General features: G+C 45.2%; 1 protein-coding gene across 2 annotated transcripts in view; it reads right to left on the bottom strand.

Moving 5' to 3' along the window:
* Positions 1 to 15,568, bottom strand: part of PRKCB (protein kinase C beta) — a gene marked incomplete at its 3' end in the record, with an annotated part of 194,006 nt that overhangs the window by 42,940 nt on the left and 135,498 nt on the right. For both annotated transcript variants that reach the window (XM_083373128.1, XM_083373127.1), the window contains exon 10: positions 1,487 to 1,660. In XM_083373128.1, the coding sequence (XP_083229254.1) occupies positions 1,487 to 1,660 (174 nt within the window). The remainder of the gene's footprint in view (positions 1 to 1,486; positions 1,661 to 15,568) is intronic.

Below are 15,568 nucleotides of genomic sequence, written 5' to 3'. Positions count from 1 at the left end.
AAATATAACTTGTTCTGAAATTATAAACGATTGGGATATTTTGAACATGGATGGGAAATTAAAATTGAAAAAAGCAAAAATAGGATATGGTTCTGAATTAATGGATATTGAGTGCAAACGCAATTAAGATATACTTTGGTTAAAAAAGATATTCTAAACTGATATTATTGACACAATTAGAAAAATGTAACAAATGTTGATAGGCAATTGTACATTTACTAACAACAATAAGAATTGTGCTTGCTTAGTGTGGAAAAATGTCTACTACTGGAAGGAGAGGATGTGCTGGAGGGTGTAATATCGGTGTCATGGTCTAGTGCAGACATGTCAAACACAAGGCCCGGGGGCCGGATCCGGCCCGCGAAGTGGTTTCATGCGGCCCACGAAGCCATCCTGGAAACAGTGAGGGAACGGCCCCCACTGCCTTGGCCCTGGCCCAGAGACCCTCCTTCTGCCAGAGACCCTCAGATCTGTCCCACTCCTGCCCAGGCCCCCATAGGCACCCTTGAGGCCAACGATGTAGAGCTGGCCACGCCCACCCAGTAGGCCATATGCACTCTAGCCACGCCCACCCAGTAGGCCACGCCCACCCAGGCCATACCCACCCGGCCCCCTGAGGGCAACCGCAATGCTGATGTGGCCCTCAATGAAATTGAGTTTGACACCCCTGGTCTAGTGTGAAGAAGCTTACGTGTACCACGAAATCATTAATGGACCCAGTCATCACGTTGTCTATTAGGCATTTGATTGTAAAAATAGAAAATTAATAAAATGTTTATTAAAAAAAAGATTCTCTCTGGGTCTGGAAATTCTAGATGGGAAAAAGAAACCTCCATCTCAACCCCACAAGACAGAGTTGCTGTGGGCTTTAGGGTCCTCTGTGGGTGCTCTTCACCTTTGGTCTACACAACTGGTGCGTAACTGGGGCCTTCTTATACTTTACACAAATCCATCCTATGCACAGCTTGTTCTGTTTTCCACACTGGGAGGCCCTACACATCTGAGACTGGTCTACTATGGTGAACCAAGGTTATGTCTGCTGATTTGGCCTTCCTGCCTGCTGTTATCTCAAGCTGTCCACCGTGTCCAGTTATGCAGAGCTAATCCTCTTCCTTCTGGCCAGGAAACACGTGCTTTTTTTCTGCCAGGGGTTTCTCTGTTCTCCAGGACCTCCTACTCTGACTTTTACTGCTCTCTCTTTCCCGTCAGTTGTCCCTCTGTCCTTGCCTTAAGCTTGCTTCTTCTTCCTTGACTTCCTGCTGCTGAACAGCCTTAGCTGTCCAATCTCCAGAGGCCATATACTATTTCCCGCTCATGTGACTCTCTTTTCTGCCAATGCCTTTTTTGGTCCTTATGCCTTACTCAAGGCAACTTTGTGCATCCAGGTTAAATTTCTAGCGCAAGGAATGCACTCAAGGGACAAGATTCTCAACTCAACTGAGGAACTTTTGCAGGATTCAGGACGGAGGGCTGTGGGGGAGCTTACCATGGTTTGGAAGCAAGAATGAAGCTGTGTGAGGAAGGGGGGCTTTCCAGCCAGGGCCAGCACTCGCTTCTCCACCATGGTGCACTCCACATCGTCATCTTGGATGACCACGTCCTTCTTCAGAATCTTTACGGCGTAAAGTTCATCCGTTCCTTTCCTTTCCGAAAGCATCACCTGGAGCAAGGCAGAACAGACGTACGTGAGGATCCTGCCTGTCCATACACATAAGCTCAAGGCCAGGCCTCCCCTCTTAGCCGTTCCCCCAGGAGGAAGCTGAGCAGGTTTGACAGCAGTCATAATCTGAATGTACGTTACTCATGAACAAGCAAGAAGAAGTGCAAGGAGATATGGGTTACCTCTTGGGGAATAAGCCATCCCTTCCCCAGGCCCCATACCTCTGGTTTCAACCGCTTGACCTACACAAGAGCATCTCTGAACTGAACTGACACTGAGAAGAGTCCACAAATGGAATGTAGGTATTCCCACACGACCCTTTTTACACAGTGGCACAACCTGTGAAAATTGATCTAATAGAAGACAACCTGAATCCTGCCTAATGACATTCAAGCAGGAGGCTCAACCTGCCTGTTCTCTGTGATGGACATGTGCTGAGATCCAAGATTATAATGATGACGATGGTGATTTATTAAATTTATTACAGCTGCCCACTCCGAATGATTGGAGATCTTTTTCAAAGTAAAGAGCAATTAATGTAGTATGATGGTGTATTGCTTTTTTTTTGCATTTTGTATGAGTGTTGCTTTCTCTTGTGTGTGTGTGTGTGTGTGTGTGTGTGTGTGTGTGTTCCCCTTCTCTTCAGTATTCTATAATTTGAGTAATAGCTTGGAATACTACAACCTCCCCAAATGATAAATGAAATTATATGACACCCTCTCCCCACAAATAAAACCAATGATTTAGCTGGTGTCAAGTTTGTGTAATAAATAACAGTTGCACTTACTCTTAATAACTGAATATTTATTTCAGAAGGGTAGCCTTGAGCATGCACACACTTGCACACACCACTGTGACCTGATCCACAGCTCAAAAACCCCTGATCTAGAGAACTGGAACTACTGTATTAGTTTAACAAACCTTATTTCTCATTACGTCTTCATTGCCGTCATTGCTAACCACCTAGTTGCTGAGATTTATCAAGTTCTATGTTTCTGGGCTTCCTCCCTATTGCCCTGGTGCTGGGCCACAGGAAGAGAGTTAAGGATCCCTACCTGGTCAGAATGTGGGAGAGGTTCAGCTTAATTATCCTTCACTGGGCAAACTGGAAAGGAGGAATCTGCCAAGAATCAATGCCAGCTCTGCCATCTTTAGCTGCTTTGCTTCGTTGGCATCCTGCCATAAACCGAAAGTGGGGAGGGAAGGGATCGAGGGAAGTTTGGGCTGGAGAGAAGGAGACGAAGAAAGGGGGAGGGACAAGTTGACAGGGACAAGAGGTGTCAAACTGGAATAAACCAGTCACCAAGGACACCTGGCCTGGGAACGGAATGTGAAACTACTTTGAGATGCACCCAGCTTCAAAGCAGTTCCCAAAACATCAAACACAAATGCTATTGCACACTGTTGAACTGGTTAAGGGCGGAGGGCCAGAGAGTGGGGAAAATTGTAACCTTTTGCGCAGGAACACACAGATCCAGCCTTACTTTTGCTGCAACCATTTGTCTTTAGTAAAAGAACCCAAACGAATCCCTTCAACCAAATGGAGTCGTGGGTCTTTCTCTCCTAAGGATCTAAGTTGGAGCAGGTCTGACAATCAGGTGTTGCAGCAACATCCGGAGGCCCCGCCCCTTCTCCTTTGCCTAGAGGCCGTGGCTATCCCCTCACTCATCCTGGCAGCAGAATCCGTGCCCTGGTTTCTAGGCATGTAGTTCATGTAGGCACAGGCTTTCTGAGACGTATGAATGGAGCCTCGCTTTGCTGCCCTGATCTTGTTCCCTTTGGCTTGGGGGATTCACGGATCTGATGTGAATCAAGGATGGCAGTGCTGGGGCATACAGGTTTAGTGGTGATCTGTGTGGTCCTGCAAGCCGCTTGGAAATGATCTGAAGCTCTGTTTATCTGCTGCTCTTCAGAGGCCTTTGCCTCGCAACCACCCCGTGAGCATGCCTTCTCAGAAGGGAGGCTACGCTGAGATCTCCCAAGGAGCCCCCTAGCTGAGGAAGGCCAGGGATTAGATCCCTCACCTATCAACGAATCAATAGGTTCTCCCAAATCAAGTATGAGCAACCATAGCTCAGGTGAGGCCCCCATTTACCTCTGAGGTACCCCTGAAATTAGATGGCAAAATGGCCTATTCTGGCAGGACAATTTTCACTTGTTTTAGAGATTGAGCAAAGGATGGGAAAGCAAACTTGAGACCACCGTGAGCAAAACGTCTCCATTTTGACTCTTAATTTCTCCCCGACAAGTGAAGAAAAGAGGAAGCTTTTCAGCCCTTCCAGCGCTCTTCGCATTGGGAGGGCTGTACAGCAGTCAGTCAGGAGGATGACCTGGGCCCCACAACCAGGGCACAGTTCAGCCTCCCGACCAGTTGCCTGTCTCTCCTGCAGGATATCTACCCACAGTCAGTCTCTGCTCTTTGCTGTTAACTGAAGCACACACAAGAAATGCCCATCATTCTACAGTGTGTGTGTGTGGTGGGGGGGGAGAGACCCCGAGGAGCAAATATCCACATCTTATCGGGAATGCCAACCTGGGTTCCTTCTTGAAGATGCAGCTTCATAAGAAGCTGTTTCTAGGCACTGAGGCTGCATGGAGATCACTATCCATGCTTCATAAATTATTTAGGAGACCTCTAAGGCGAGGGCAAACACGGCACCTTTGTCTTATACATCAAAGTAGCCGTGCCTTTTAGAGCTTTTGTTGCAAAAGCATGTGGCTACTTTAATGATCTCTGCCTGTCCTACAAGATCCAGCAGGGTAAGAACCTAGAATAACAGAATTGGAAGGGACCTTGGAGGTCTTTTAGTCCAACCCCCTGCTCAAGCAGGAGACCCCATGTCAGGGGTTCCCAACCAGGAGTGTGTGCACCCCCTGGGAGTGCAAGATGACATTCCAGGGGGTGCGAAATCTTGGGTTTTCAAAATTATAGTGTATATGCATAATTCGTTGCCGTTATTTCGAACTTTTGTAAGGGGTGTAAGAATATATCAGAAGCGTTCTAGGGGTGCGGAGTATAGAAAAGGTTGGGAACCGCTGCCCTATATCATTTCAGGTAAGTAGCTGTTCAGTCTCTTCTTAAAAGCCTCCAGTGATGGAGCACCCACAACTTCTGAAGGCAAGCCGTACTATTAATTAATTATTCTGTCAGGAAATTTCTCCTTAGTTCTAGGTTGCTTTTCTCCTTGATCAGTTTCCATCCGTTGTTTCTTGTCCTGCCTTCTTCATCCTTTGGAAAACAGGTTCACCTTTCTGGTAGCCCCTCAAATATTGGAAGGCTGCTATCCTGTCACCCCTAGACTTTCTTTTCGCTAGACTGGCCATACCCAATTCCTGCCACCGTTTTTCATATGTTTTACATAGTCTCCAGACCTTTAATCACATTAGTTGCTCTTCTCTGCACTTTTTCTTGACATCTTTTTTATACTGAGGTGACCAAAATTGGATGCAGTATTTCATCTCTGGTCTAACTACTAAGGCATTGTAAAGCGGTACTAATGTTTCACATGATCTTGATTCTATCTGTTTATGCCTTGGCTCTTTTGGCTGCCACCGCACACTATTAGCTCATATTTAATGATTGCCCACTAGGATTCCAAAATCCCTCGCACAGTTACTGTTATTGAACCAGGTTTCATCCAGTCTGTACCTGTACATTTTTTTTCTCCCAAGTGTAAAACCTTAGTTTTCTTTACATTAAATTTCATTTTGTTAGGTAGGGCCCAGTGTTCCCATCTGTCGAGATCCATCTGGATCCTGAACTTGTCTTCTGGGGTGTTGGCTATTCCTACCAGCTTAGTGTCATCTACAAATTTGATGACTTCTGGGTCCCATCCACTAAATACAGTCACCCTATGGAATCCAGAAGGCACAACTTCTCTGACATAGTGCCTGCCTATGGAAAAGCCTCCTCTCAAGATCCAGTGAGCCTGGCCCTGTTGGGTTCAAGGAGGCTGTTGGGTTCAAGAGTTGATTCTTCCCCCAGGATGACAGATACATCTGCCGTAAACAGATGGTGTTTTGTTCCTGACATGCTGTGTGTTTTATCCTTTTATTGTTGCTTTTATGCAGTGACATTTCTAACCCTGTTAGATGCTCAGAGTCACTCATGAGTGGGCAGTTATATAAATTGAGTAAGTAAATAATGAACAGCAGAGAGCTTCTGTGCTGCAAAACTACTGTTGACATGTGTGTAGCCTTGTAGATTAATGTTTTGTTTTTCCCTTTGCCCTAATTTCTTAACTTCAATCCTCCCTGCCTAGCTTCAGATGTAGAAAGAGACAGGGTTATTCTGCCTACCTACATTGCATTGTGTCATGGAATTTTGGGGTGATCTGGACAATCTCTTGGGTTGATCTTGTGCCCAATGTTTGCTCTTGGTCAGTTGCCTGAGCCTACTGGGTCAGAACTCTGGACTGCCTTCACAAACTGACCAAAGACCAACCAGCCACTCCTGAGAGCATATAGTAGTAGGCCTAGGAATGCTCAGAACTGCTGTAACAGATCAGCCTCGTTTTGCTAAATGCCAGCCTGCCGTATGGGAGAGGGAATTGCTGGGAAGCTGGAAACCAAAATTACTCATTGTCCCGAGACATCAGCTCATCGTTCCAAGAGGCTTGGGAGGGAGCCGGCCAGTGCAGGGACCGTTACCAAAACAAATCCTTTGAATGTAACTGGACAATAGGGAGATAACAGGGGTGATGGATGGGAAAGGGAAAGTTAGCTAGGGAACATTCGAGTGCAAACTTTTAGTTCTGGCTTTGCTGAACTGTAACCACCCGGTCTTTATGAAAGTATATCTCTTGCACAAATGGAGTTGAGGGGCTTTGTTTCCCAAGAATCCAACGTGGGGGGGCAGGTGTGGCAGGAATTAGGAGGCAGGCAGGCCTTCTTCCCTTGGGCTGGAAGCAGGGTTTTCTAGACTCAGGGGTGATAAATCAAAGAAGAGAAGAGCTGCCTACCAAGAAAAGCTGGACTCCTGGCCAAGCCCTAGTAGGATGTGAGGACATGGCCTCGACTAAGCTCATCCTGAACACGGGTGAACAATCACGAAGGTTGCAAAGCCTTCAGTGACCAGACCCACGCTAGAACAAGAAACACCCTCCAACGGGTGCTCAAGAAACCAGGCTGATTCCACCCCCTTTTCTCTCCATGCCTAATAATGGGCATTCTGAACTGGGACCGGAGGGGAGGGGAAAGGGCTTGGAAATCTCCCTTTCATCCAAATCAGCTCCTTCGTACCGGCCCAGGACAGTTCTAGAGGAAGAAAACGCCACTGGCCATTCCAAGAAAGGAGCCCACCCTTTGCCCAGCCGACCAGCCGGGGGTCAGGATGAACGGAGCTGCAATCCAGCTGTGGGTGCAGGACAGAGGCCAAGCCACCCACTCGGCAGGGCAAGCCAGCCCAGGGCTCTCCTCTCAGGGCTTCTCCGGCACGTCAAGCCAGTTGCCATAGCTTGTAGATTTGTTATAACAGACCAAAACGGCAGCGTTTCCCGCCAGGATCGTTTTCCATTGTGAATCACATCAAGGCAAAGGAAGCCTTCTGGTAAAAGTGCCACCGTCACCCTGCCAGTTATTAAGACACACGGCTTCAATTTGCTGGGAGGATAGCTTTGGAAGGAAGCACTGCCAGGCCACCCCAGCTCACGTTTCATTCCAATAAAATCGACACCTTCTTTGGAAATGAATTATTCCGGCATGCAGAGAGTCACCACCAGGGAAGCTCTGGACCCGGGGAGGCTCCTCGGATGTCAGGTCCGGAGCAGGGCAGATCGCTCTCGAGGCGCCCTTTAGCTGCCTTCCGCATCCGGAGCGGGCAGAGGGGAAGCAAGAGATCTGTTACCGTGTCAAGGTGGGAGAAAGAGAAACAGAGCCTAAAGCTGGGAGCTGACCCGCAGATAGTCCATTTACTTAGCAGCCAGTTGAAGTTACAACGGCACTGCAAAAAGCGACTTATGACTTGTCCTCGCACTTACGACCCCCCCCCCCAGTCGCATGATCAAAATTCAGGCACTTGGCAACCGGAAGGTATCTATGACAGTTGCCCTGTCCTGGGATCACGTGATCATCATTAGTGACCTATCTCGGTGGCTTCCAAAGTCAGTGGGGGAAGCCAGATTTGCTTAATGACTGCATGATTCACTTAACAACCACAGCAAAAAAGGTCACAGATTCAAGCGTGACTCACTTAACAACTGCCTCACTTAGCAACAGAAGTTCCATTCCCAACAGTGGTCACGTATGCCTAGAGTCCAGCGATGACTGAGCTTCATTATTTAATAGCTACTCAAGCTCTTAAGTTGCAACGAAAAGCAACGCATCTGAGCCTCTTCCTTGAATTCCCTTCTCTTGGGCAGAGAAATGCACAACTGTGTTCCTGCAGAGAACTCTGATTGTGCCCCTTGTGGCGCTCGGATGCCAGAGGGCTGAGCCAGTCTATGGGACTGGCTTTATCGAGGCCAGGACCAGCTTCTCTGGGGCTGTCAGTTCTTAAAAAGGCTCTGAGTTGGGAAGGGCAGCTCCCAGTTAAGAGTACGTGGCTACAGCTACGGCTCCCTTGGTTCCTGGTCCAACAGGGCTTGGCTTTCAAATAAGAGAATTACTGGAGCTTTATTAATGTTAATCGTAACAGCACCGAAGACAAGCAACTGCTCTGACTAATTGAGGAATCCTGCATTTCTACATCTGTGCATTTAATTTTTGTTTCCTGAGTGATCAGCTTCCCATTAGTCTCTGTTAAATTTCATTTTTTTCTGTATATCTCAAGATTGTTTCAAGCTGTTATTTTCTGTCTGAGAGCATTAGCTGTGACACCCAATCTCATATCATCCTATTCTCCACCAGAGTTGAAGAAAGCTTTTAAAAATACTTGTCACAGATCTGCTCCTACATCAAGATAACAAACCAAAGAAAAACAGCTTTGTACATCAATGATGCCTAGTCAATTGGAAATGAGGCAAATAATATAAAACCTTATTCAATTGTGACCTAGCAAATCCTGAAAAATAAACGTGCAGACGAGGTTCACACAGCAGGCTGTGCCACAGCAAACTGGATGCACCAGAAAACAATCCCTGGAGTGTAAAAAAGAAAAATTAAAATTGACTAGACTTCGGAAATGAAAAGCCGTTCCTGCAGACCAGGCACCAGTAACCAAGCCCTCCTCTGCTGCTTCCCCAGTGCTGTTTATCTCCCCCACCCCCAGGTTGCACATCTCTCGAGACCCCCGAAGCCAGCACAGGGTCCGGGCCCTGCCGAGTGCCTCTCTCGTCAGCAGGCAGGGCCATCCCCCGCCACCTGCAGCGTGGAAATGCTGCCACGGAGTGCAAAGCTGTAATTTCCCAGTGTGCAAAATTAAATGGGGAGAGATATGGGAGGGCTTGCCACTGCTGTAAATCTTTTAATAGGCAAGTCTTGTGCAGAGACTTGTGCGGGATCACGCAGGCTGCAAGCCAAAGCCCGAAGCAGCTTGTCTCCCCAAAAGACGTGGCTTGGCATCGGCAGGGAAATGACTCATCTGAGAAGGCAGGACTGGGGCGGAGAGATAGTTGCTTCAAGGCCGTTCCAAGCCTCGCAGCCCCCTCCCCCCCACTCCCTGCCCCCCCCTTCAGAGCAGAAGCAGACTCCTTCCCTTCCCTTTGCATCACCCCTCCCCAGCCCTGAGGCTCCGGCAGAATGGAGCGAAGTTCAGGAAGCAATCAGCCAACCCTCTCTTCTCCAAAGCTTGTGTCCTGTCTTCCTCCCGTAACTCTCTAACTCCAAATCAACTGGCCAGGATGCAAGCTGGCCTGGCTCTGATCTGCAATAGGAAGTATTTGGAAGCCCCTTCCCTCTCCCAGTACCCTAGAGCAGGAGTCCCCAACCTGCGGGCCGCAGCCTGGTACCGGTTCATGGCCTGTTGGCCACCGAGCCGCAGGAATGGCTGCACGCACCCTCCCCACTCGCGCTAGTGCTGCTGCATGGGTGCTAGCGGCCCCATTTATGCATGCACGCAGGCACCAGTGTGGGCACCAGTGCTACCAGCACCACCATGGGTGTGCGTGGCTCGCTTGTGGATGCCCACTTACATTTCCCTGCTCCTCCCTTTCCCTCCAGGCTGCCAACCCAGAAAGGTTGGAGAGCTCTGCCCTAGAGCAAAGAAGGACTGGCATTCCAAGGGGAGTCTCTGGAACCAACAATCCCAGTTCAAACAGCCTTCCTTCCTTCCTTCCTTCCTTCCTTCCTTCCTTCCTTCCTTCCTTCCTTCCTTCCTTCCTTCCGATCTGCTGCCCACCTCCATTTTGGCACCTCACTGGCTCCATGGAGAGACTGGAGTTCCCTGGGGTGGGAGGAGACAGGAGAGGGGGAGTCTGCATGTCCCAAATTTCACAGAGGATCAAAGCATCCCAAACAGTACAGGAAGGACATCCTGAAATCAGCACCTGTGCAAACCAAACACCTCTGCTCCCACCAAACAACAGTCCGCCTATAAAACCAAGTCCCTGGTTTTCTCTGCAGACTATCCTCAAGAACGGAGCCTTTTGTTCTTGAGAATAAAATCTTCTTTGCACAGTATGTCTGGATTTCATTTTTTATTTGTTCTTGCATCACCCTGGTTCGTGAAAATCTCAATTATTCTTCTAACACTTTCCTTCCTTCCTTCCTTCCTTCCTTCCTTCCTTCCTTCCTTCCTTCCTTCCTTCCTCCCTCTTTCTTTTCTTTCTCTCCTTCCTTCCTTCCTCTCTCTATACACACATACATGCACACATAAATTTATTTATTTATTTATTTATTTGATTAGTATACCGCCCTTCTCCCTAAGGACTCAGGGAGAATAAATATAATCTTATTTTAAATATAATCTTATTTTAAAAAATAAATATAAATATAATCTTATTTTAAAAAAATTAAAAAGATAAAAACTAATATGAACTATCATAAAGTGGGAAAAAGAAAAGAAACAGAAAGAAATCAAAGTTACATGTGCAAGAAAGGAAAAAGAAAACAAAAAAGAAAGGAAAAAGATGCAAAGAGCCAACTTCCAGTCTTCATCACAGCAGTTATAAATACAATCATAAATTTGCCTCTTACTCTGTGATTACAACATTACTCTTTTTTCTTATAATCTATTCTGTGTAGAGGCCTGGGGAAAAAAATGGAAAAATTTCCCTTTTTTTCCAAAGTTGTTCAGAAAAATAATGGGGAAAAAACCTATTTTTCCACAATTTTTTCAGTTTTTTTCCAGGCCTTCCCATTTCTAATCCTGTGTAACTATCAAAACCATAAATCATAAGTTTATTTTTTTTTTCTGTTTTGTGCAAAAAGTCCATAAGGGGCTGCCAGTCAGCAAGTAAACACAGATACAATCTTTTCTCTGATCAAAGAATTTAGCCATCTCAGCGAGTTCCATCATCTTCACCAAATCTTCCTCCAGTGAGGATAAGGCCAAATCTTTCCATCTTTGTGCATATCATAATCTCACTGCAATGATCAGGTGCAAAACAAAATTCCATGACTTTTTCCCAACTGTTTTTCCTTTGCTCTCGATTGTACATTAATCTTTAAAATCCTGAAATCAACATAAGTATCTGAATCCAGACTTTTCCAGATATTCCACCACTTTTCCACCAAACATAGTAAAATGTCCCTTTCTCACATTTCCAGCATACATTTGAAGTGTTTTTACATATTCTAGACAATTTCTCTGGTGACATACACTCATCCTTAATTCCAGGTTGCTTCTCTCCTTGGTTATTTTCCATCCATTGTTTCTTGTCTTGCCTTCTGGTGCTTTGGAAAATAAGTTGACCCCTTCCTCTTCTTTGCCCCCCCCCCTCAAATACTGGAATACTGTTATCATCTCCCCACCCCCGAGTCCTTCTTTTCTCTAGACTGGCCAAACCCAAGTCCTGCAGCCGTTCTTCATATGTTTTAGTCTCCAGGCCTTTCATCATCCTAGCTGCTCTTCTTTGCACTTTTTCCAAATCTCTTTTTGTAATGTGGTGACCAAAACTGTGGCAAGTAAGGTCGTGAAATAGGGCAAAACTCACTTAACAAATGTGTCACTTAGCAACAGAAATATGGGGCTCAGTTGTGATCATAAGTTGAGGGCTACCTGTATTTTCCATTCCCCTTGACAAAATTCTAGTATCTCGTGATGTTTGTCATTTGTGTCGGTTTAATATTTCTTGTCTATAAAATGCCTCTTGTGCTGAGAACCACAAAGGTGGTTTTGGATACAACTTGGGTCTGCATCTGTTCCATGTTCTCAGCATGGTATGATGATCTAACAAGATGATTTTTAAAATCCACATTGACCCGAACCGCAGCTCCGAGAGGCCTCTGTGTCTCAGCAACATTTGCCCTTTCCCAGAAGCCAAAAAGCCAGCTGCAAATTACGATTTCAAGTCGGGCAAACCTTGTCCTTCTCTTCCCTTTGCATCTTGTAACCCCTTAGACTTTACTCGTGGTTTTTCCCTCTGCCACACAAATTTAGATATATCCCCCTGCCATTGTCTAAACGGCACGTCAGCTGTCAAAACGGTTATTGTCTGAAACAAACAAATCATTGTATCACAGAATTGCTCCCCAGCAATGACAATTGTGGTTTCTCCCATCCACCTTTATTCATTCTTGTCTTAACATAGTTATTTTGGAATAACATGCAGTTAGTATTTTTTCATAATGATACCCAGATATTTTACCCTCTTCCCAATCTTAAAACCTGTTTTATCCATCCATTCATATTTTTGTTAACATCTTTGTCTTCTTTCATTAATCTTGAAACCTGCTAATGCACCAAACAGGCCCAGCATTTTCTATTGTTTCCTGCCCAGAAAAAAAGCTGCTTCTTTACATCAGCTGGGAAAAGGTGGTACTGCAAACCTCTGTGTTTTAATCTTGCAAAAACCTACAGCTAAATTTGGCATTAAGTGGTACCAGACTGGGCCCCATTGCCTGGGAGAGCTTGGTGCTGACCCCCTCCCTTTGCAGAGAGCAGCGGCACTTGTTGCGCAGCAAATTGAGAAATGTCTGGAAAAACCAGGTTGCTCTCAGCTCAAGAAGCATTTTACAGACAAGAAACGGCAGACAAAGAGAAATATCAAGATTTCTTAGTGTAGGAATATGGAGAACTTAAGGAAGTCAAGAGAACAATTGACTGCAGAGAGATTTAGATTTCAGTGGTTTTCAGACACAGTCAAGAGAAAGATTTAATATAGATAAAAAAGTAATAGGAATTGAACAACGTAAGACGAATTTAAGACTGAACTATGTACAAATGATGAACACGGGATTGCTAAAATGTATATTTTTTTGTTGAGTCTTGAAACAGCAAAAGAACAAGTTAAAGACTGCAAGATGAAATGAGTAAAAATTTCGGTTATAATATATAGATGAATCAATGGGAGAGAATGTGGTTAAAAGGATGGAAATTCGCATTGTATTATAAGAGAATTTTTTAATAAAATGATGCACCTTTGTTATACCACATCAGATAAATTATCTAGGTCTAGGATGTATTAACTAGTACCTCTAGTTAATGCTGGAAATGTGAAAAACACGAAGGGTCATTTTACCATGCATGGTCGACTTATGAAAAAGCAAAAACATACTGTAAACAAATATGACGATAACTGAAAATTTAAAGATCAATATTCAGATGAAACCAGTTTTTTTAATGAAATTTTGTAGGAAACGACCAGGCTGAGCCCGAGAGAGGGGTCAAATGTGTCATCAGTCATGAGTCCCTGCACAAGAGACCTAAATCCAGCCCCCCTTGAATTCCTTTTCATTCTTATCTCCCTCTCATTTCCCTTGACCGTTAGTTGGTCAGATTCTTGTAGAATCTACCGAGCTTGCAATACACATTTGAACTGCCTGAATCACTTGAGTTTCCTGGTGCTTGACTGATTTATGGATAACCAATTGTAAAAGTCTTGTGCAGATTGATATTGTACATGCAGAAAGATAATTATATGCATAACAGTAAAGAAATACTGAAACACCCACGAGGGAGGAGTGGATTGTGAAGATGACAGAATTTGCAGAAATGGCAAAACTGAGCTGCTTGATCAGGGATAAATAAGCACTTTTATAAAAGATTGGAAGCTTTTTATGGTCTTTTTGCCATAAATAGGAAAAAATGAAATATTGATTTCTGATTATGTTGATTAAAAACGGTTGAATACGAGAAGAAGGGAACCCTGTAACACAATTTTAAAGAGGAAGGCAGGATAATAACTTTGTCTGCAACTGCTGTAAAGAAGATTGATTTTTTTAAAAAAAAATCTTTCAAGCGTTTTTTCACTTGTCAAAATCTTTTTCTTAACTTCATTTCCATATGTACTTTTTTTAGTTCTGTAAAAACTTCTAATAAAAATGATATATAGCAGAAAGCTCTGTGAACATGAACCGTCCATTCTGTAGGGCCGCACAGGACTTAACCTCCCTCTTGCCCTGCTGAGTCTCCCTGGATCTTCAGTTATGGTTGAGACAAGGCACAGTCTTCCAGAGAGACCTTTGCTCTGATGAACGGACACAGCGATTGCCCTCTTTTGGCAACCTCTCCCTCTCTGAAGACCGAACCGTGAGCAAGGAGTCATTGCCTGTCATGTTCTTTGTTCACTTTTCAATGAACAGAAGAACCTTCACGTACATGGAATAAATGTTTCTGACTTTAACATTTCTACTGGATGCTTTGCAGATTCTGCAATCATAGAATCTAGGGCTGGAAGAGAACTTAAAGGTCTTCTAATCCAACTCTCTGCCTATACCAAGGGTCCCCAACCCCCGGGCCGTGGACCAGTACCGGGCTGCGGCATGCCAGCAACCGGTCCACACAAACAAGCAAAGCCCCATCCATGAGATGCAGGCAGCACCCTACAGTCCACGGAACTGGTCCCTGGTGCCCAAAAGGTTGGGGACCTCTGGCCTATACCATTCCAGACAAATGGTTGTCCAATCTCTTCTTGAAAACCTCCAATGATGGTTTGAAAGAGGAGTCAAAGAGATTATCTACATTAATGTTGAACAGCCTTCTCTCAATAGAGGGGGAGGGATGTGACACCCCCTATCACCTTTTTACAACACAGTCCTTTCAGCAGTTCCAAGAAGGCTCCACAGCCATTTGCAATATTCAGGTGACCCTGAGGGCACAGATAAACCTCCAAGTGGCCTCAATGACTCTCGGAAAGAGCGCTAATGACCAGATGACTGCAAGGGATATAAATCCTTCCATTCTCCACCATTCAGTCAGAACTGAAGAAACTTCTTAGATGAGAAGTGAAACATCTTCAAGAAAAAACAAACTTGAAAAAGGACCTCAGGACTCCAGTGATGGAGCACCCACAACTTCTGGAGGCAAACTGTTCCACTGGTTAATTGTTCCCACTGTCAGGAAATTTCCTCCATAGTTCCAGGTTGCTTCTCTCCTTGATTAGTTTCCATCCGTTGCTTCTTGTCCTGCCCTCAAGTGCTTTGGAGAATAGCTTGACCCCCTCTTCTCTATGACAGAAGACAGCTATCATGTCTCTTCTGAGCCTTTTCTTCCTTAAGTTAAACATACCTACTTCCCTTAACCGTTCCTCCTAAGATTTATCCTGCAGATTTTGGCCACTGAGATAGAAGAGCCACTGCTGTTCCATACCTATTGGCCTTCTGTGGAAGCCCATTCAACCTTTGTTCATATACCTTCACGGAAGCTCCCACTCAAGCCAGCTTCCATCCAAGTTCCCATTTATGGCATTTCAATCTCAAAATAATAGGTCTGCTGATACCCAACTGGCACCAGTTAGAATATTCTTCCGATGATTGAGAGCCAAACTGGTGCACACAATCTTACAGGGCTGACCACAAATTGTAACCCAAGTAGAAAAACAACTTTCTGAAAACAACTGTGCCACGATATGGTTTCTGTTGTTTTGGCCT

The sequence above is a fragment of the Vipera ursinii genome (assembly GCF_947247035.1).
Source record: "Vipera ursinii genome assembly, chromosome: 13".
Classification (NCBI taxonomy): Eukaryota; Metazoa; Chordata; class Lepidosauria; order Squamata; family Viperidae; genus Vipera; species Vipera ursinii.
This window is presented reverse-complemented; position numbering and strand designations above follow the sequence as displayed.